Consider the following 21,962-nt stretch of genomic DNA (forward strand, 5'->3'; position numbering starts at 1 on the left):
AAGCATCACTCCATGTGTCCATAAACCCAACTCTCCAAGGGCAGGGCCCTTGCTGCGTTAATATGACTAAGCAATGAGGGGTTTGGGGCAGGGAGATAGGGTTTGCAATGTCTCCTGTCAGGACCAAGGAGATCCTTCCTTTTTCTTACACCACTTCCCTATTGCCTGACAATCCTGCCACGCCTACCTCACCTAGTATTTCTTCTTTTCACCAATTTTAGTCAGGCCCTGTGATGGTCTCAAACACTGAGCAACATAGTAAAAAGCATGTTAGACTAGGCATATAAATTATTTAAATACTCCATACTTGGGAGCAGCAGGTTCCAGCAGCTCCTTTCTCTACCCATCCTTTGAATGTTGCTATCAGTCAGGACTCCATCCTCATACTCCATCTACTCCTCCATGTACTCTTAATTTATACCATTACTATCCCATCCATTCCCCAGGCTCAATTACTATCTATATGCTAATAGCGCAATGCCTAAACTCAGACTTGGCAAATTTCTTGAATGAATGATTCTCAAATCATTTTTTCCAGGCCAAAGCTCTAACCCCACATGTACACCTGCCTAAGGGCCATCTCAATTCAGTTGTCCCATGGGTGCCTCAAAGTCAACGCTGCCCAAATTAAACTTGTTATCTCCCATCCTACAGAAACTGTTCATCTTCCAGTTCTCCCATTCTCAGTAAAAAGCCTCTCCATCCACTCCTTTACCCAAGCCAGAAATCTGGAAGCTATCTTTGATTTTTTCCCTCACCTCCCCACGACTCCACATCTGATTTTTCATTAAGTGCTATTGATTCAACCTCCCAAAAGTCTCTTAAATCCATTTATTTCTCTCCATCCCCCCCAACCCCCTAATCAAAGCCATGTTCACCAACTCTCATCTACATTATTCCAACACTCACCCCTCTTGCATGTCCTGTGTCCAGGTTGGCCCCACTCCCATCTGTTCTCATCCTGCATCCAGAGTGATCTTTCTAAAATGAAAATAAAACGGATTATTTCCTCCTAGCTTTGGATAAAATTCATACACCTTAAAGGCACTTAAAAGCCTTCTTCACTACAATCAATTTTAGAACATTTTCATTACTCCAAAACAAAAAAGAAAAGAAAAAAGCCTTACTGCCTATTTCTCCAACCCCATTCCTAGACATTCGCCCCACAGAAGCATTTGCTATAGGGTGTGTCATGAGAAGACAGGCTCGGCCACACCAGAAACTTTCAGCAAATGACTTCTTCATTACTTCCTTGTGCAAAGGGTCCAACAAAGCAGGGGAATAGTTGCCATCATGGCCAGCAACAGAGTGGGAGACAAGCCTGAGAGGGGGAAAAAAATCTGTGCTGCCGAAGGTGGGCTATTTACACAATCCATCGGCAATTTCCTGCTCTGGTAGGCAGCTGGCACTGCTTGTTGCAGGTTTCTGACTTCAGGGCATGGCCCTGCCCTTTCATCAGACCCGAAATCCCCCCAGGCTGAAGATTGGAAACATAGAAACATGTGCACAAAAGAGAAAAGAAGGTGGGGGGTAGGTGAGGACTGGGAGATGGCCACTGAGCATGTGTCTTTGACTTTCTAGCATCTCCCTTAAAACTCAAACCTCTAGGAAAACTCTGTCTGCTCAGAACACACTTTTCTCTCTGGTCCTCTGAACCTTCCCATGTGCTCTTCTCCCTATCTGGAATGCTTCAGCCCCATCTAGATTTAAAATTTTAATCCACTTTTTTATTGTTAAATATAACAGAGATTCAGAAACCAAAAAAAAACAGATGTACAGGTTAATAAACTATTAGAAGGCATACCTCCTTGTAACCTGCATCCATGTCAGAAGATAAAACCTTACCAGCTCCCCAGAACTAAAAAGTCTCTCCATGCTCCTCTGCTCCAAAACACAACAGCCTCCTTCTCCCAATAGAAATAGCTACCATTCTGACTTTAAGGCAATCACTTCTTTACTTTTCTTTATAGTTTATCACCTAAGTGAACATCCCTAAATATAGTGGTTTAGATTTGTCTGTTTTTAAGCACATCTTTTCAGTCTCTTAATCTATAGTTTCTCTCCCAGCTTTAATTCCCCTACAAAAATGCATTTGTTGAAGAAAATGTATTTTTGTCCTGCAGACTTTCACATGGTTTAGATTTTGTTGACTGCATCCACATGGTGGAGTTTAGCATGTTCCTCTCTTCTCTACATTTCTGTAAATTGGAACTTGTTGGATCAAGAAGTTTAATCAGATTCAGGCCCAGTGTCTTTGGCAAGACTACTTCATAAGTAATGTATTCTTAGGAGATGCATAATGCCTGATCCTTTCTCTTTATGTTATTAGGAGCTATTCATGCTAAATGCCTAGAGTCTTTAATTCATTAAGGGCTGCAAAAGGGCATTACAAGTCTGTAATTCATTATTCATATTTCTTGGAAGAATTCAACAAAGAGAAACATCCCTTTATCAATTCTTTGGTTATGCAGTGGTACCGTTAATAGAAGTAAGTCAAGGTAAATGATTAATTCTTTTCATTTATTCATCAGTTTTCAAAATAAAAAATTGGTTCCCAATCTCCAGCCAAAAGTATCCAGTGAGCTTTGTATTATATGTTGTGTTCTACATATTGTTTTCTGTCACTGCTGTAACAAATTACCACACACTTTAGTAGTTTAAAGCAACACAAGTTTATTATCTCATACTTATAGAGGTCAGAAGTCCAAAACTGGTGTCTCTGAATAAAACTAAGATGTTGGCAAAGCTACGTTCCTTACTGGAGGCTCTGGGGAATAATCCACTCCTAAACTCAACCTGGTTATTGGCAGAATTCCATGTCACTGTAGGACTGAGGTCTTTGTTTCCTTGCTGGCCTCCATCGCTGTAGGACTGAAGTCTTCATTTCCTTGAGGGCCTCAAGTCAGGGATCATTCTCAGCTTCTAGAGACCATGCTTGGGCTCATGTCCCACTTCATCCCCAAAGCTAGCAATGGCAGTTTGCATCCTTCTCATGCTTTGAATCTTTCCTGTGTCTTCTTACACTGCATCTCTCTTACTGGCCCTTCTTCCTTCCTCTTCTGTTTTTTAATGCCCTTGTGATTACATTGGACACTCCAGATTATCCAGGACATTCTCCCTATTTTAAGGTCCACAGACTTATTTCCATCTGCAAGTCCCTTGCCACATAATGTAACAAATCCACTGGTTCCAGAGTTTGGGGCACGGACATCTTTGGAGGAGTCATTATTCATCCTAACGCAAAATATGTTCAGAAGAGATAGAAAAGACAGAAATACATCAAAATAATCATAATAATTCCCGTAGGATGGATTTTTTCCTTGGATATTTGGGCTTATTCCACATTTTCTGCACTATAAATATTATATTCATAATAAAAAGCAACAGGTAATTTTTGAAGAAGGAACACGGGACTTGTAAACAACCGTTGGTTGGAAACCCAGCTCTATCACTGATTAGCCATGCAATCCGGGCAAATTATGATCAAGCAATTCTCAGCCTCTTCATATTTATAAAGGGTAATAATTATTCCCTCCTAATAAATTTGTAACATGAATTAGAGAAAAATTTATAAAGGCTCTAACACAGAAGGCCTGTAAAAATATGTTAGTTCTCTTCCACCAGCCCCCTGATGTTAATCATAGCATAATCTTAGAAATGTGGTCCAAATATTGCTTTCTTTGATAAATTATAAATGCAGCTACTTCTTATATTTGAAAACTTTTTCAGTAATAATTTATCTCTCATATTCTGAAAAGGCATTGTGTCTCCATCCTCAAGGGCTTGACTCATCTGTAAGCAGAGGCCACCTTGAAAACTGGCCTTCCAAGTTGGGGCATCCAGTTATCCCACCCATTCCATGGAGAAACCTGTCAGATTCTTTCCTTCCATTTTCAGAAATCATTTACTATTCTGTAATGACTTAAAGCTCTATCACTCATCTTATGCAAGAGTTAAAATGAGAAAATTGAAGTGCTCAATAAATGTTAGCTATTAAACTATTTCATTTATTATCATTGGTGGTAGTAGCAGTAAATGACTTCTGAAATCCCAGTAGCCAATTATTCTACAGTTGTAGTGACTGATTCTCCCTCCTTTCTTTGTTTCAAGACTTTTAAAAGTCACCTCTATTCTTTGCCCATAAGGATCTCCTAATCTGAGACAGACTGGCCCTAACCAAAGAGTTGAGAAAACAGCCACAGCTGAGAGAGGTGGAAGGGATTCCCCTGCCAGCTACAACCGTGAACAACTGCAAGCAGATCCAAAAATTTGAAGCCAAGCCGGATGATCTCCTCATCTGTACCTACCCTAAATCAGGTAACTGTGGGGGGATGGAAAGCAAAGTCCTTGGTCTCCTGAGACAGCATGGGCTTCTCACGTAACGTAGAATTCCCCTTGATGTATGTTTGCATTTGTAAACAAATAAAATTTGCTCCTTCTTATTGCTGTATGATGGTGTATGTTGGCCTTCACTTTCAGGATGCTTGGTATCCTGAGTCTGTCTAGGGACAAACATAGTGTCTTTTCAGGACCCAGCTAGCCTGTGTTGTGCAATGGACGGCTCTTGGGGGAGCACTGTCAATCTCTGCCTCTGCCATTTCCCCCAGCAGCTGTCTTCAAGGAAGAAAGAGTGAGAGAAAGGAATCCCACTCCCCATAGAGACCCAAATTCCATTTCCAAAGAGTGGGTTTCTGCTTCTCAAATGTTTATCTATCGTAGCTAACAGGATTCTGACCTGAGAGGAGGGTGAAGCAAACATCAGACTCCAAGTGTCCTTTGTTCACTTAGGGGCACTCACTCAGGGGCAGCTTGTGTAATAAGTTTCTGCTTCTCATCCTTTCCGTCTGGACCTCAGGGATAACATAGGGATTAGAAGAAACAGCTGCTTTTACAAAATGGGATTAGGATTAAAACATGGCTTTTCTAAGGTACAAAAATCATTTCAAACCAGCATACATACCAAGGAAAATGAACTTTTAACTGTAGATCAGCATTTTCCAACTTCTTTTTTAACACCAGAATGTTTTTTAATACAAAAAAAACCTCTATTATTGGGAATTCCCAATATACTAAATCAATCAATGAATCAGGGGTAATCGGTTTGAAGCACATCCCCTCACTGCTGTTTCCAAACATCCACCCTGCCGACACACACACACAAACACACACACACACATGCACACAGAGCTCAGGTTGCAGACTTGAAAAACTACTGTATAAGAAATTATTCAAGGTTTTCAAACAGAAGAGTCACATGATGGGAGCTACCCAAAAGTAACGATTTAAAGTCACTTCATTTCCATTTTTTTTTTTTTTTGCTTGCCATGTTTTATTTGTCCTTTTTCTTTAAACAGGATAACCAAAGATACAGATAGTATTCAATAAAATAAAATAGATGAAACAAATTTCTAAGAGACTGCGATGTCACATGCTACATTTAACCTAATTTTATTCATGCTTGCCTTGGGGGACAGGAAATATATCATTCAGGAAAAACATACAGTAAAAACAAAATGTCTTATCATGAACTTTTAAACTACAATAATGATGTACCTTAATTGCTTCCATGCGCACAAGTCTAACACTACAGTTTGTTTTAAAAAATAAACACAATTAAGACTTCTAGGAGCATTTTATAATAAAGTAATTCCTAATTTTTCTTTGTAGATAGATCAAGCACCTCCAAAATACAAATTCCTATACACAGTGAGAACTTTACTTAAAATGAACACTCAAGTAAATTAAGTACGTGGACAACCTTAGAATAAGCTGACATTATATATTCAGCTAGGTAGGCAACAAACCATAGTGCCAAATGGAAAAAGTGTATTTCTTTTTTCTGCATATAATTAAATGCAGAAAATATACTGATTTGCTAAAAATAAATAAGATGTGATGTATTAACACCTCACTATAAAGAATGCGTACCAGAACATTTATAAACAGTGAATGAATCTTGAGAATAGTTCACTATAATAAACGCTGGCTAAATACAAGTGTGTATTGTGAAGTACTATGGGTGGTATACGTTTTGCCACATACTTTTGTTACCTTGAGGTAGATAACACATGTGTACCAAATTCGGCATTCATTTTCAGTTGCTGCTGGTATCATGTGTTTTAAGAAATGTGTACAGTATGGAAAACTTGAAAATACTCATGAATGAAAAAATGTTTTAGGAAAAAAATAGATATTTTCATGCAATTATGTACAGTCTCACTGTGTAAATTTCAAGGCAAGATTTGTTTCCTGTAAAACAGATCATTGTTCTATGAGAGAATGTCTTTACTTAGTGCATTTCTTTTGTCTCTGCCTGCATTGCATTATTTTGCTCTATTTTTAAAATCTTTGTGTGCAAACGACATGCCAGTTAAAATGAAAACTATCTCACATGTAGAAAATAAGTCTGGGTTTTAAAAACCAAAAACTAAAGAAATCCTTACTAAAATGACACCATCTGACTCAAGTAATAAATGACTTAAACACTAGTAATAAAAAAGACAAAACACTTTCATGAAGAATACAAAGAGAAATGTCTGCTGAGTGTTTTTAGTTTAGATGTTTCAGAATGCTGCTGTATGTTTTATGAGGAATTTGAGGGGAAGATTTCATAGCAGAAGGTGTTAATGTGGCCTGTATTGACTTAAGTGATGACCCAACAGGGCTGTGAAACTGTGGGATGCCTGTGGATTCAAGCTGCTTGTTAAAGAGGAACTCCCCATTGTTGTTCAGAAATCCTTCCTCATTTCCTCTCTCCCCAAGCTTCCGGTCCTCTGGCTCAGTTTCTAGCATTTCAGCATCTTCTTTCCTGCTAAAGAACCTGTCCAAGTAACTGGTGTAAGTGTTTTTCTTGTCAATTTGTTCATCCTTCCTTACTTCACAACAAAACTGACTTATGAGAAAACAGTCCTCCCCACCACTCACAAACTGGCTATCCCAAGAAGACTGGTACAAGGCTTCTAATTGAGCGAAACTGGCCACTCCTTTTTCCTCTTTTTCTCAGCTTACTGACTTTGATATCAAACTTTTCAATTCTAGTTGGAACACTGACCTATTCAAGTCATTTAATTTATCAACAACATCAGTAGGCTCATGTTGTGAACTAAGTTGAATAGTTCCTGCAATAAAGGAATCAAAGTCAAATCCCTGATTCTTTTCCCTTTCTTTTTCAGCCAGTTGCTGTGACGCTTCCTCTAGAGCTATCTGAGCTTTAACCAATCCATTCCTTTCACATTTTGACTTGCCTTTCTTATCTGATTTTTCTTTGCTTTGTTCTTTCCAATTGGAAAGATCTATAATAAACTTGGGCTCATAATAATGATTAACTTTACTCTCTCTCTAAACTAAGTGATCTAAATATGATGATGACCTCATTTTGTAGTTATAAGTATGGCTACACTCCAGATCACAATATTTGTTTTCATGATGATCTTGGTACTGCCAACAAGGCTCAATAGAGTAATTGGTATCAAAAGCAGGATCCTCCAGATACTCTCCACCATCTCCATCCAAATATTTTCGAGGAGCAACTTGTACTACTTCTTCATCAGTGACATCAGACAGAGCTCTTGGGTCAAGTTGAACTTCCTCAATATCAAAGTTGTTATGTATAGGCCAATCATGCTCTGAAAACTGACAATCATGGTACCTTTCCCCGTTATAAATGTGACTGTGAGTTTCATCCATAAGCAAAATATCATCAACTTCATCTTCAATATGAAAAGGATGACTTGAAATTGGTTTATCAGTTGGAAAAGAATATATGCTCATGTAAGGATGGGAGAGTGCTTTTTCTGCTGTCAACTGATCCATGGGGCTAAATGTCAAAATCTGTTCCAGGAAATCCAGTGCTTCTCAACTAATTCCTGGAAGCAGCTGGGTTAAAGGTTTGTGTGGCTCACTCATGTCATTTCTAATGTAAACTGGAATTATGCTGAGAAGCTCCTGACGATCTTCCTCATGTACAACTGGAATAGATTCTAAAATCAGCTGCATCTGTTCAAGTTCATGTACACCTGAAAAGAGGGTTTTACCAGTCAGCATTTCAGCAAAGATGCAGCCCGCAGCCTACATGTCAATGGCTTTAGTATAATTATTAGGAGAAAGTAAAAGACATGGAGATCTGTACCATTTAGTAACCAATCCTTCAGAAAGATGACCCTTATGGGAATAATGGGGATCCATGATCTGTGCAAGACCAAAGTCACCTATCTTCAGCACCAAGTCTTCAGTATTAATGAAAAGATTAGCTGGTTTGAGATCTCTGTGCGGTACGTTTGCAGAGTGAATATACTTGAGCCCACGTAGCAGCTGATACATGAAAAGTCTGGCATGTTCCTCCAGCAAAGGGCCTTGCTCCAGCACATTAGCCAAGTCTGTCTCCATGTACTACTGAACAATGTAAACACTGTTCAGTTCAGTAAGAGAGCCCACATCATCTGTTAACAGGCTTCCACTGGGACCAAGAATTTCAAACACTTTCACAATGTTATCATGGTCAAGTCTTCTAATAGTTTTGATTTCACGTAGAGCATGTTTGTCACTCTGGGGATCAGGAAGGACAATTTTCTTGATGGCTACTCTTTTGTCACAGTCATTGTCTACAGCAGAAAAAACCAAGCCATTGCCTCTACAACCCAATGGTTTTAAATCCATATACCTAGAGCCCAGATCAAAACCATTGAAACCCTTACTATTGCCTCTTCCTTTTGAATTGTTGAACTTGTATAAATAAGGAAGAAAACTGGCATCAAAAGAAAAGATCTTTCAAAAAGGGAGAAGAAAAATAATTTTGCTTCCACAGCAAGATGGTTTCTTGATGTTCATTGCACATGCCAACCAGGCAGTTGCATTCCCCTTAGATTTAAAACTCAAAATGCTCTACTCATACTGAGAATTAAAAAGATTGCAGTATTCATAGTTCAAGAGAGGGGCAGCAACTCTGCAGACATTTAAAGAAAACACTCAAGAAACTCAAACGGAATGAAATGACATACTATGTACTCAGATTTACTTGTGCTAAACGATTTAACATTTAACAAAAATATGAATAAATGTGCACACAACAGGCTTCTCTGAACATTCTCCTCACAGTGCAGATACATTCAGTGTTGGACTGGTCCTGAGCAGCATCGTTCTAAGGTGCAGTAAGCACTATTTCCGTTTTGCTTCTTTTCTTCCTTTGTTGCTATATATTTCAACAGGAAGCTCTGGTGGCTGTTGGTTAACAGGTGTCTTTTGTTAGTGACCAGGTGGCTCCAGCTCACCACAATCACAATCAAAGCTACCGTCCATCTTTATTCTGATACAACAAGACTTCTCCGACTCATCGAGAGAGTGCGGGGCCCGCAGACAGCCCCCAGGGTCGGCTCGGGTCTCCGACTGTGCTGGCGGCAGCGATGTCTCCGAGGCTCTCGCTTTGCCGCAGTCACCGCCATGTAACCCTGACCCACTTGAGAGGGCGAGGGAGAGCCATTTCCATTTTAAAGTTAACTCCAGACCTAGTCCCTACCAGGTTCAAAGGCTCTTCCTTATCCTCTTCGCTGGAATCCAGTAAAGAATCTCTCTCCTCCTCAGACCCTGGAGAACTGTTCAGCAAAGCTCAAAGATAAACCAACCAACTTCTTTAACCCAGGGAAAGGGGAGTTTGCACTGAAAGTATGTGATCAAGCTTTCAAAAAGTTTCAAAAGTGGCAAGATTACTCCCAGAATGAGATTAGGGGTGCGGAGAGGAATCTTTTCCACAGGTTCCTTTCTCCCACCCTCCTCTATCTTTAGAAAACTAGACACTGACAGGAGTGGACCTCATTCCCCAGTCAGCTTGGCTGGAGCCTCAGAGATCTGGGGATGCTGCTTAGGGTATGAGAACCAGTTACCTTGCAGACCCTCAAGCCACACCTCAACAGGTGAGCAGGCCAGTGTGGGAAGTTATTTCAAAGCATAGTTGTTGATTCACATTTAAAATAAAATGGTATTTAATTGTCAGTTTTTATTTACATTTGGAAAATGCCCTCTTCCTTTCAACCATTTTTTCTCACCCTTCTGATGCAGAAGGAACTTGTATGCATCAAGCGTGTGTTAGGGTCCAAATTTAATGCTGTCACTTAACAGTATGTGCTGGTTTGAAAGGATGGATGTACCCTAGAAAAGCTGTTTTAATCCTAATCCCATTTTGAAAAGGCAGCCATTTCTTCTAATCCCTATTCAGTACTGTGTGTTTGAACTTTAATTAGATCATCTCCCTGGAGATGTGACTCAATCAGTGTGGGTAGTAAACCAATTCTAGGTGGGTCTTGACTGGTTTTACCAGGATCCTTTAAAAGAAGCACTTTGGAAAAAGCTAGAGAATTACAAGATAGAAAGCCGTTAGATTCTGAGAGAGCAGAATGCCGTAGAACCAGGAAGCAGAGAGTCCACCAGCCAGCAACTCTGGAGATGAAGAAGGAAAACACCTCTCCGGGAGCAGGAGAGGAAGCTAGCAGATGACGCCGTGTTTGCCATGTGCCCTTCTAGCTGAGGGAGAAGCCCTGACTGTGTTTGTCCTGTGCCTTTCCACTTGAGAGAGAAACCTTCAACTTCAGATTGGACATTTCTATAGACTTGCTTTAATTGGCACATTTCCATGGCCTATAAACTGTTAACTTACAACTTCTTAAATTCCCCTTTTTAAAACCATTCCGTTTATGGTATATTGCATTCCAGCAGCTAGGAAACTAGAATAGTATCAATTCTTGATACTTTGGAGCTACTTCAATTCTCAGCATTAACTGGACTTTGTCACTCCCTGGCATTATTTGCATAAGCTGCTGATTCCAAAACTTCTAAGAAAGAAGGACTATGTTTTCTTTATCTTTGTTGCAAAGCCCTTAACCTCAGTTTAAGGCAATAATTATACAAAACAAGTGCCCAGTAAGTGTTTTAAGTGAGAGCGTAAAAATTATGACTCACATGTCATTAAATATATATATGTATGTATACAAAATGTCATTAAATATATATATATTTTTATATATATTTATTTTATTTATTTATATATGTATATATGTAAAGATGAAGTACATGCTAGGCTCACAAGGCCGTCTGCAGCAGAATACACAGGAATTTACATTGCCAGGGACTAAAGAGAGGCCTGATTTCAGATTTTGGCTGACTCTGCCTGAAACAAGATGAAACCTGGGGGCGGGCCACGGTGGCTCAGCAGGCAAGAATGCTCACCTGCCATGCCAGAGGACCCAGGTTCGATTCCTGGTGCCTGCCCATGTTAAAAAAAAAAAAAAAGATGAAACCTGGCCATTCTCTGCTTCTGTTCCCTCATCCTTAAAGTGACAGAGTAAAGCCACTCTAAGCTTTCTTCTAGCTCTCAAGCTCTATGAGTCTACAAAGTAGAAGGTAATATTAGTAATTCCATTGTGAAATCCAAAAGGAAATCATAAAATAGGCAGGCAATGGTCTAATCTGAGCAGAGCCTAGAACGTAAGTTCCCATGCAATATTTACAGTATGCAGATGTTCCCTCTTGACTTATTTTACAGGTGTGGAAAAAGCCAAAGCAATGTCCTCTCCACGGATACTAAAGACTCACCTTCCCACTCAGCTGCTGCCTCCATCTTTCTGGGAAAACAATGGCAAGGTAAAAGCGGCAGATTACCCCAGTGACTTAAGAGCATATTAAATCTACTGAGAGCAAATCCTCCAGACCCCAACTCATTTGTCCACTATCTTGAAGTACTGAAAGCTTATCAGCAATAAGAGAAAATGTGAAATTCCTCACATGGGAAAGTCATAAGTTCCAAAATGAAAAGGGAGCTAAAACTCAAGAGAGGTAAATTGAGACTAGAGCTAGTCTGGGGAAATTTTATGACCTTGATAATCAAACTACATGAGTTTTAAGGACTGATCGGGGAAGGGTTGATGCCTAGAGCATAAGAAACAAGAAGAGAGAATTTATGAACTTGGAGAGGAAGATGGAATGAAGGTTTGAGGGGAGAGGAGAAAGTTTTGTGACTGATGGAGATAAACTGTAATCGGCAGTCATGTAGAGATTAATACAATGATTACCAAGCAGCAATGAAGTGAAATGAAAGCCAGTCAGAGGTTTAAAAGCCTAATATTTCGATGCACCAAATCAATATTTATTTTTTAACTTTCTTCATGGATACTTAGAAGCTTGGAAAATTGGAGAAGGGAAAACCAAGTTGGGGAAAACACCTTCTAGAGTATGGTCCCTTAACCCTGGAACTATGGATACTTTGTGCTGAATAATTCTTTGTTGGGGAGCAGAGATGTCCTGTAAGATGCTTAGCAGTATCCCTCATCCCTGGCCTCTACCTAGCAAGCACTGTAATTATCTGCAGACATTGCCAACTCTCCCCTTATGAGCAAACTCAACCAGGATAGCAACCACCCTTTGGAGTAAAAATAGACTCAGCATTGCAATGGTCAGGGTCTGGGTACTCAGTGAAACTATATGGGGAAATCACGATGAGATAAAAGGTCAAACTTGCTTAAAGTGTAAAGGCTAGAAGGGTTCAAAGGATAAGAGGGTGTAGTTAAAATGAAACCTACGGGGGTGCAAGGGTAGCCCAGTGGTAGAATTCTCGCCCACCAGGCGGGAGACCCAGGTACGATTCCTGGTCTGTGCACTTCCCCAAAACACAAACAAACAAGCAAAATAAATGAAACAAACAAGTTCAGCAAATGGTGCTGCAATAATGGAATACTCACATGGAAAAATAATGAAATGTGACCCCAACATACAGCATACAAAAAAAAAAAGAAAGAAAGAAACCTAAAAGGATGCTTTGTAGGTGAAGAGCTGAAGTAAATAGAGATGTGAATAGCAGAGTTGAGGAGGCCAGGAAAACAATAATAGCTTTTATCTTGTTCAATGACCCAGACTTTTAACCATGAAGTTGTACTGCTTCTCCAGGAAACCAGGCTGAGGTTTAAAATGTAATCAGCAAGCACATGAAAATTTCCGAGTCTGGTAGCAGGTCATAGGTTCTAGAGAAGGATCTTGCTGCTGAGACCACTAGGGCAATCAGGAATAAGGCTGATTAATAGAACCCAGGGAGGAATAGAGCGCAGAATCAGCAGAGAGACAGGGGAAAAAGTGGAGAAAGCCAAGTCACATTGTCAAGGAATCAAGTTTACTCAGTCAGGTTTGGTCAGCCATGCTTAGGATGATTCAAACTAATGAATTCCTTAAAACCCAGTGTTTACACTTTCACCCACTCCCCTCTTACCCCAAAGTTCCTTTATGTAGCTCGAAATGCCAAAGATTGTATGTTTTCCTACTACTATTTCCAAAGGATGAATCAAACACTTCCTGACCCTGGGACCTGGGAAGAGTATTTTGAAACCTTTATCGATGGAAGAGGTAAAGGAAATCCATCATCCCCTTGCATTCCCACTATAATCTAAGCTGAGACTAGAGAACCACACATGATGTTTTGATTCTCTAGAATGCTATGTACATCATTAGGCATGTCCCACCACAGAGCTGAGACTGGGTGGAGCAGGCTGGCTACTCTCATAGCAGATACTCACAGCCATTACTAAACAGCTCTGACCCAACTTGAAAGTCCTGATTCAGAATTATCTGACCTGTAAATTTACCCTCATTCCAAAAGGTGCTCTCTTTTTCAATATGAGGACACATAGGATTGCACAAAATAAATGTGAAGTGATACATGCTGGGGCAAATTATCTCAGAGGCTGCCCCAATTTATATAACCCTCACATTCAAACAGATCAGGACTCTTAGGGTTTTTCTGATCCAGAATTTGTTTTTCTCCATCTCCAAAGCACTTGAGGAAAAGAAAAATTCTAATTATTGGTAGATTTTGTTTAGTCCCTATGTAGACTGTTCTGTTTCCTTTTTGTCTATTACAGTGGCTTGGGGTCCCTGGTATGACCACGTGAAAGGATGGTGGGAAATAAGAGACAGATACCAGATTCTTTTCCTCATCCATGAGGACATAAAAAGGGTGAGTAAAAAATCCTCAGAAGAACCACTTCAGATACAGGTACAGAGAATCTGAAGCTATTTGATGACCATATTTCTGGGAGGGATGTCTAAAAAAATATGTAAATCCTTTTGATGTCCTTTCTCATTCCAATCCACTATTATCCTTACCACAGGATCCAAAGCAAGAAATTCAGAAGGTGATGCAGCTCATGGGAAAGAACTTGGATGCTAAATAGCATTGTCCAGGAGACATCATTTGAGAAAATGAACGAAAACCCCATGACAAATCGTTCTACAGTTCCCAAATGTATCCTGGACCAGTCCATTTCCCCCTTCTTGAGAAAAGGTTGGTGCTCAAATACTCAGCTTGTCTGGTTACATACTTTCTGCCTCTTAGCAAGAAGATATCGAGTTTTTATTAATTCCAAGACAACATATTTCCCTATTCATAATACCTGTTGCTAATCATTTTAGAGTTGATCCGTAAATCCTATAGTAGAAGGGAGCTGTCTGGGATATTGATCAGGGATATTTGGTTGAAAGGATCAGAGAATCACTCAAGCTATTCCTACAGAGCAGCAAGGGAAATGGAATTTCATACTGTTCTAGTTTGCTCGCTGCCGGAATGCAATATACCAGAAACAGAATGGCTTTTAAAAAGGGGAGTTTAGTAAGTTGCTAGTTTTCAGTTCTAAGGCTGAGAAAATGTCCCAATTAAAACAAGTCTATAGAAATATCCAACAAGCATCCATCCAGGGTAAGATACCTTGGTTCAAGAAGGCCGATGCAGTTCAGAGTCTCTCTCTCAAGTGAGAAGGCACATGGCGAACACAGTCAGAGCTTCTCTCTCGGCTGGAAGGGCACATGGGGAACATGGCATCATCTGCTAGCTTTCTCTTCTGGTTTCCTGTTTCATGAAGCTCCCTGGGAGGCGTTTTCTTTCTTCATCTCCAAAGGTTGCTGGCTGGTGGACTCCCTACTTCGTGGTGCTGCAGCATTCTCTGCTCTCTCTGAATCTCCCATTCTCCCAAATGTTTCCTCTTTTATAGGACTCCACTAAACCAATCAAGACCCACCCAAATGGGTGGAGACATGTCATCACCTAATCCAGTTTAACAACCACTCTTGACTAAATCACACCATCCAGGGAGATGATCTGATTACAGTTTGAAACATATTGAATAGGGATTATTCTACCTTTATGAAATGGGATTTTGATTAAAACATGGATTTTCTAGGGGGCATACTTCCTTTCAAACCAGCACACATACATAACTAAGAACAAGAGCCACTGTTGATCTAGACTTCATGGGGACTCTTGGATCTGAGGGAGCTGGGATCTCAGCAGCAGGGGATTATGGCTGCTTGCTCCACTACTTACATGAGCTTTCATCAACTTTAGAATTTCAGCTAGCTCAGTTTCTGCTAGTAACTTTGTTACCAGACAAAGGTGGTGGATTCTTTTGCCTGATGTGCTCAAATGTCCAATTCCTGAGACATGGGGGGTTTCAAAGAGAGAAAAAGTTTATTACTAGATGCAAGGCATGAGAGCAGATGGCCTATCGGCCTAAAATCTGTCTCCCCAAACTGCAGTAATTCTGATAAGTTTTATTAGAGAAAAAAGATGGGCAGGGCTTAGGATAATGAACACAGTGGCCCCAAATGATATAATTAGAGGGGATCTAATTATTGAGCATGCGCAAATTTATTACATGCTTAGTCACAGAGCATATGTAAGAAAATGGCGGCCTTAATATGATGAGCGTGAATTTTAGTATTATAATGAGGTCTGGGTGACCTGAAGGTTTAAAGTCTAAGCTACTGTGCATATCAGGTGAGCCCACTTTGGTTAGATTCAGTCTCAGTTATCCAGATAACTTTGGGCTTTGGGTTGGTTAGTTCTGGGCTGACCTGAGACCCTCCTTTAATAAACTTTAGGGGCTGTCTTTAGTAATCACAAGACTCTCAAGTTGCAGAACAGGATAAAGTGGTACAAATGAAGGTTAGTCACAAGGTTTTGCAATCACAGGGGCAAAAGATAAAGGCTATACAGTCATTACCAGACATCAAGGCAGCTGGATTACAATTTAGAGATTTCAGGCATTTCCCTCTGTCTACTACAATATATGAGAAAGCAAAAAGGATGATTCAGTAATCAAAATCATCCCTTACATTCTCATTTCTCGGTTACAATTTGACCTTGGCCCAAGCCTACTTTAAATCATGCTTTTCAGTTACAATCACTGCCAAAAACTGTCTCATTTCCATAATATTTCTTAGTTCCATTGCCCAAAAGAGGAATTCTAATTGGTCCTGCTTATGTTCCTTAAGGAAAAAAAAACAAAGCCTTATTGGTTTTAATTTAAAAAGCGATAAATGTTCCTTGTAAAAAGTAAAATCAATACAAAAAAAGTATTTTGCTAAAAACTCCTCTTCACCAAGACCCCAGTGCCAAGAAGCAGTCACCAATAACTTGCCAAGACCCCTCTCTGTCCTATAAATACATTTCTTTTTCCATGACAATGAAAGCATGATATACACCCTGCTTTGCAACTCATTTCTTCTTCTTTTAGGGCATGTGGTTGGATTTTACTTAATCGCATTTCCCTGTCTATAACAGTATGGCATACTACAGAAATGAACAAAACAATATGGGGAAAATCAGACCAAGAAAAAGCCATTCGATTTTCCAACCACCAGATAATCATGATAATGGTTTGACAAGTATCCCTGCTTCAGGGCCAAACATACCTCCCTTTCTGTTTTCTTTCAAATATGTCCACCCTCCTTCTCTTAGTCTCACAGAAACAGAAGCAAAAATGTATACCCTGATGAAAGCTTTCTTCCTAAAACACAAAATGTGATTATACTATGCACTTTTGCTTAACAGAATACCAGACATCTCTCCATATCAATAGATATAGATCCATCTAATTCACTGCTTTTAGCTGTCCTATGTTATTCTACAGTATAGATTCATCACAAGTAATCCAACTACTCCCCTAGAATAGACAAAACAGTTATTGGGGTTTTATCTTTATGAATAATGCTACAGTCAATATTTTTGTACATGTGTCCTTAGACCCTGATGGCTTTTATTTCTATAGAATAATTTTTCAAAAGAAGCTTGGTGGGATAAGGATTATTTTACCCCTTTTTAGAATTTATTTTAATAGTTACTGTTTAGGGGAGAAATGGTATCTCATTCATATTTTTCTCAAAATTATTTTTTATAGAGATATAATTTACATACAAATAAATGCACAGATCTTAAGTTTATATTTCTACAAGCTTTGATAAATGTATACACCCATATAACCAGCAACCCAGTCAAGATAGTAAACATTTTCATTCTCCTAGGAAATTACCTCTTATGCCCCTAACCAATTGATAATTCCAGAGACAATGACTATATGAATGATTTTGCCTATTCTTAGACTTCATAGAAGCACATGGAACCACACAATATGTGCTCTTTTATGTCTGGTTTTATTGTTGTTCAACCTAATATTTGAAGACTTCTCTATGTGGCTGTATGTCTCTAGTTCATTCTTGTGCATTTCTTTAAGTCCACAGAATAAATACACCACAGGAGGGGCCAGTTCATGCTAGGTCACCAGCTCCCTTGGGTCAGTTGCCCATCCAATTTAGAAGCTCACACTTCTGCTACAGCACCCTAGCATTGCCTCTCAGAGCAGAAAGCTGAAGGTGGGTTGTTATCCACTCAAAGGCAAAACTGGGTAAGGCAGGCATGCTGACAGGCTATGGCATTCATATGAATTTACTAAGGACCTCTGAGTCTTTCAATTAGAGAATGACACTCTTCTCTGGTATTCCCTTTTTTAAGAACTGTGGGAGATTGGAAAAACCACTTCACTGTGGCTCAGAATGAAAGGTTTGAGCAAATCTATAGGAAAAAAATAGAAAGAACCTCAATAAACTTCTGCATGGAACTCTAAGCAGGACTTAAATAAAAAGATAGAAGACAAAAATGCAGAAGCTGTCTTCAACCCTGCAGCCCTAACCAAAAGAATTTCTAAAGGCACATGGCAAAGACTAATAGTATCAAATTTTTCTGCGATTATTCACAGCATGTAACAATTTCAATTTTTAAAAAGATCACATCTCAGACCTGTTTTCTTAACAGTTCTTTTCAAAGTAAGAAATAAAATGGTTTAATAAACTAAGCAAAATATTAGACTAGAAGGGTGCAAGTATTTTTTTTATAATTCTCATTATTTGGACAAAATGCATGCTGGTTTCCTAGTCTGTGAAATAGTAATACCTTGAGTATAATCTCAAAAATATTAGGTTATTAATATCTTTATTGAAATTTCTGAATGTTTTTCCAGTCTATCATTCCCACATATCAAAACAGCTGGACTTACATATATATAACTGTCTTCAACAATATTATTTTGGGATAAAGCACTAGAGCATATGAAAATTAAGCACAATTGGTGGCTCTTGTTCTCTTAATAAGAAAGACATTCTACATAGATTGATACTCTGTGATCAGAGAAAAGAGTGGCTCAAATAGAAGGCCTACATTAAAAGTCACAAGGCAAAAAAAAATGTACAAGCAGTCATGGGGCATGATGGCTCTGTCCTGTGGCCAGTGTGGGGAGCAAGTGTGGATGGGGCAGACAAGCTCACTTTCTCTCTCTCCCACACTCTATCAGGGACGCCGTGTATCTAATCACCATAGTGAATCTTACAATCCTGTTCTTTCTAGACAGAAGCTATGAGGTTTGAAAACACTGGTTAAAGTGGGTAGAACCTTTATTAGAAATTCCCAGATCCTTTATAAGAGTAGGGAAAGGCTTAATCTTTGTAGCTATGAAGTAAGATTTGGCTGTGAGCACTGGCCACCAGGAATTCTACTTGCACAGATACCTTGTTAACTTCCTATAAGAAAAAGGTACAAAGGCACCCAGGAAACAAAGATCATCCTATTGATTTGGTTGTCCCTACTGCTTGCGAGAATACCAGGAATTCTCCAAATGGGGAAGTTGAATTTTCCCCCTTCCTCACCATTTCCCCAAGGGGACTTCGCAAATACTTCTTTATTCATTGTTCAAATAACTCTGGGGTTTATCGGGGCATCACACTGGACAAATCTACAAAATCTCATGCCCTATTCAAGGTTCCATGTACTTATAGTCTTCAATTAACCTGTCTATATAAGTTATATTAGGAAATGCACTAATCAAAATATAAATTTTGTACCAAATATACATTTTTTTATTTAGTCTCATGAAGAAATTGAAGTTTTAATATATGAATGACCATCTATTTTCAACACCCTGCAATATTGACAATCCTTTGTTCTTCCTCATGCAAAAACATTTTTTATTCATTAGAGAGATAGGTCTGTAATTTTCTTTTCTTGCAGTATCTTTGTCTAGGCTTTGGTATGAGGGTGATGTTGGCTTCATAGAATGAGTTAGGTAGTCTTCCCTCTTCTTCAATTGTTTTGAAGAGGTTAAGCAGGATTGGTACTAATTCTTTCTTGAATGTTTGATAGAATTCACATGTGAAGCCATCTGGTCCTGGACTTTTCTTTTTGGGGAGCTTCTTAATGACTGATTCAATTTTTTTTTATTTGTGATTGGTTTGTTGAGGTCGTCTATTTCTTCTTGAGTCAATATTGGTTGTTCATGCCTTTCTAGGAAGTTGTCCATTTCATCTATGTTGTCTAGTTTAATAGCATAAAGTTGTTCATAGTATCCTCTCATTACCTCCTTTATTTCTGTGGAGTCTGTGGTTATGTCTCCTCTTCCATCTCTGATTTTATTTGTTTGCATTCTCTCTCTTCTTTTTTGTCAACTTTGCTAAAGGTCTATCAATCATATTGATTTTCTTATAGAACCAGCTTCTGGTTTTGTTGATTTTCTCTATTGTTTTCATGTTCTCAATTTCATTTATTTCTGCTCTAATCATTATTTCCCTCCTTTTGCTTGGTTTGGGGTTAGTTTGCTGTTCTTTCTCTAGTTCTTCCAAGTGAACAGTCAATTCCTCCATTTTTGCTCTTTTTGATATAGGCATTTATGGCAATAAATTTCCCTCTTAGCACCACCTTAGCTGCATTCCATAAATTTAGATATGTTGTGTTTTCATTTTCATTTGCCTCAATATATTTACTGATTTCTCTTGGAACTTCTTTCTTGACCCACTGGTTGTTTAAGAGTGTGTTGTTGAGCCTCCATATATTGTGAATTTTCTGGCCCTCTGCCATTAATGACTTCCAACTACATTCCTTTATGATCTGAGAAAGTGCTCTGTATGATTTCAATCTTTTTAAATTTATTGAGACTTGCTTTGTGACCCAGCATATGGTCTATCCTTGAGTATGATCCATGAGCACTTGAGAAAAGGGGTATCCTGCTGTTATGGGGTGTAATGTTCTATAAATGTCTGTTATGTCTAGTTCGTTTATTGTAGTATTCAAATTCTCTGTTTCTTTCTTTTTTTTTTTTTTTTATTACATGGGCAGGCACCGGGAATCAAACCTGGGTCCTCTGGCGTGGCAGGCAAGCATTCTTGCCTGCTGAGCCACCGTGGCCCACCCTCTCTGTTTCCTTATTGATCTTTATTGATCCTTTGTCTAGATGTTCTGTCCATTGATGAGAGTGGGGAATTGAAGTCTCCAGCTCTTATGGTAGATGTGTCTATTTCTCTTTTCAATGCTTTCAATGCTTTCAGCGTTTTCCTTATGTATTTTGGAGCACTCTGGCTTGGTGAATGTCTTCTTGTTGAATTGTTCCTTTTATTAATACATAGTGTCCTTTTTGTCTCTTTTAATTGTTTTACATTTGAAGTTTAATTTGTCGGATATTAGTATAGCTACTCCTGCTCTTTTCTGATTGTTGTTTGCATGAAATATCTTTTCCCAACCTTTCACTTTCTTTTTTTTTTTTTTCCTTTTTTTCACATGGACAGGCACCAGGAATCGAACCCGGGTCCTCTGGCATGGCAGGCAAGTGTCCTTGCTTGCTGAGCCATCGTGGCCTGCCCCCAACCTTTCACTTTCATTGTAGGTTTGTCCTTGGGTCTAAAATGCATCTCCTGTAGACAGAATACAGATGGGTCCTGTTTTTTAATCCCTTCTGCTAGTCTATATCTTTTGATTGGGGAGTTTAATCCATTAACTTTAGTGTTATTACTGTAAGGGCAGTACTTTCTTCTACCATTTTGCTTTTTGGATTTTATATGTCATATCTAATTTTCCTTCTTTTTTGCCTTTACTGATAGTCTTCATTTCTACACTTTTCTCCACACTGCTCTCTGTTGTCTTTTCCTGTCTTGTCTCTACTGTTCCCTTTAGTATTTCTTACAGAGTTGATCTCTTGGTCACAAATTCTCTCCATGGTTTTTTGTCTGAAAATGTTTTAATTTCATTTTTGAAGGATAATTTTGCTGGATATAGAATCCTTGGTTGGCAGTTTTTCTCTTTTAGTAATTTAAATATATCATCCCACTGTCTTCTCACTTCCGTGGTTTCTCCTGAGAAATCTACACATAATCTTATTGGGCTTCCCTTGCATGTGATGGACTGCTTTTCTCTTGCTGCTTTCAAGATTCTCTCTTCCTCTTTGACATCTGATATTCTGATTAGTAAGTGTCTTGGAGTATGTCTATTTGGATTTATTCTGTTTGAGGCATGCTTCACTTCTTGGATCTCTAATTTTAAGTCTTTCATAAGAGTTGAGAAATTTTCAGTGATGATTTCTTCCATTAGCCTTTCTCCTCCTTTTCTCTTCTCTTCTCCTTCTGGAACACCCACAACCTGTATATCTGTTCACTTCATGTTGTCATTCAATTCCTTGAGTCTCTGCTTGTATTTTCCATTCTTTTCCTTTTATTTTCTTTTGCTTGTCAGATTTCAGATGTTCCATATTCCGATTCACTAATCCTATCTTTTGTGTGACTTTCTATTTCTTCTTTTTGTTCATCCCTTGCCTTCTTTATGTCCTCCCTCGATTCACTGATTT

General features: G+C 39.0%; 1 protein-coding gene and 1 long non-coding RNA gene across 3 annotated transcripts in view; one reads left to right on the forward strand and one right to left on the reverse strand.

The window, feature by feature from the left end:
- Positions 1 to 907: 907 nt before the first annotated feature.
- Positions 908 to 21,962, reverse strand: part of LOC143661755 (uncharacterized) — a 135,000-nt gene continuing 113,945 nt past the window's right edge. Inside the window, exon 7 of one of the 2 annotated variants that reach the window (XR_013164803.1) lies at positions 908 to 981. This is a non-coding gene — a long non-coding RNA (uncharacterized LOC143661755). The remainder of the gene's footprint in view (positions 982 to 21,962) is intronic. The other variant, XR_013164804.1, reaches the window with a different exon arrangement.
- Positions 1,294 to 17,927, forward strand: LOC143661714 (sulfotransferase 1C2-like). The gene is given in 9 exon segments (XM_077135115.1): positions 1,294 to 1,354; positions 4,162 to 4,317; positions 9,252 to 9,437; positions 11,531 to 11,628; positions 13,251 to 13,377; positions 13,893 to 13,987; positions 14,142 to 14,194; positions 14,196 to 14,318; positions 17,816 to 17,927. Coding segments are annotated over 9 exon segments (1,011 nt in total).

Source organism: Tamandua tetradactyla, chromosome 17 (genome assembly GCF_023851605.1).
Source record: "Tamandua tetradactyla isolate mTamTet1 chromosome 17, mTamTet1.pri, whole genome shotgun sequence".
NCBI classification, from domain to species: Eukaryota; Metazoa; Chordata; class Mammalia; order Pilosa; family Myrmecophagidae; genus Tamandua; species Tamandua tetradactyla.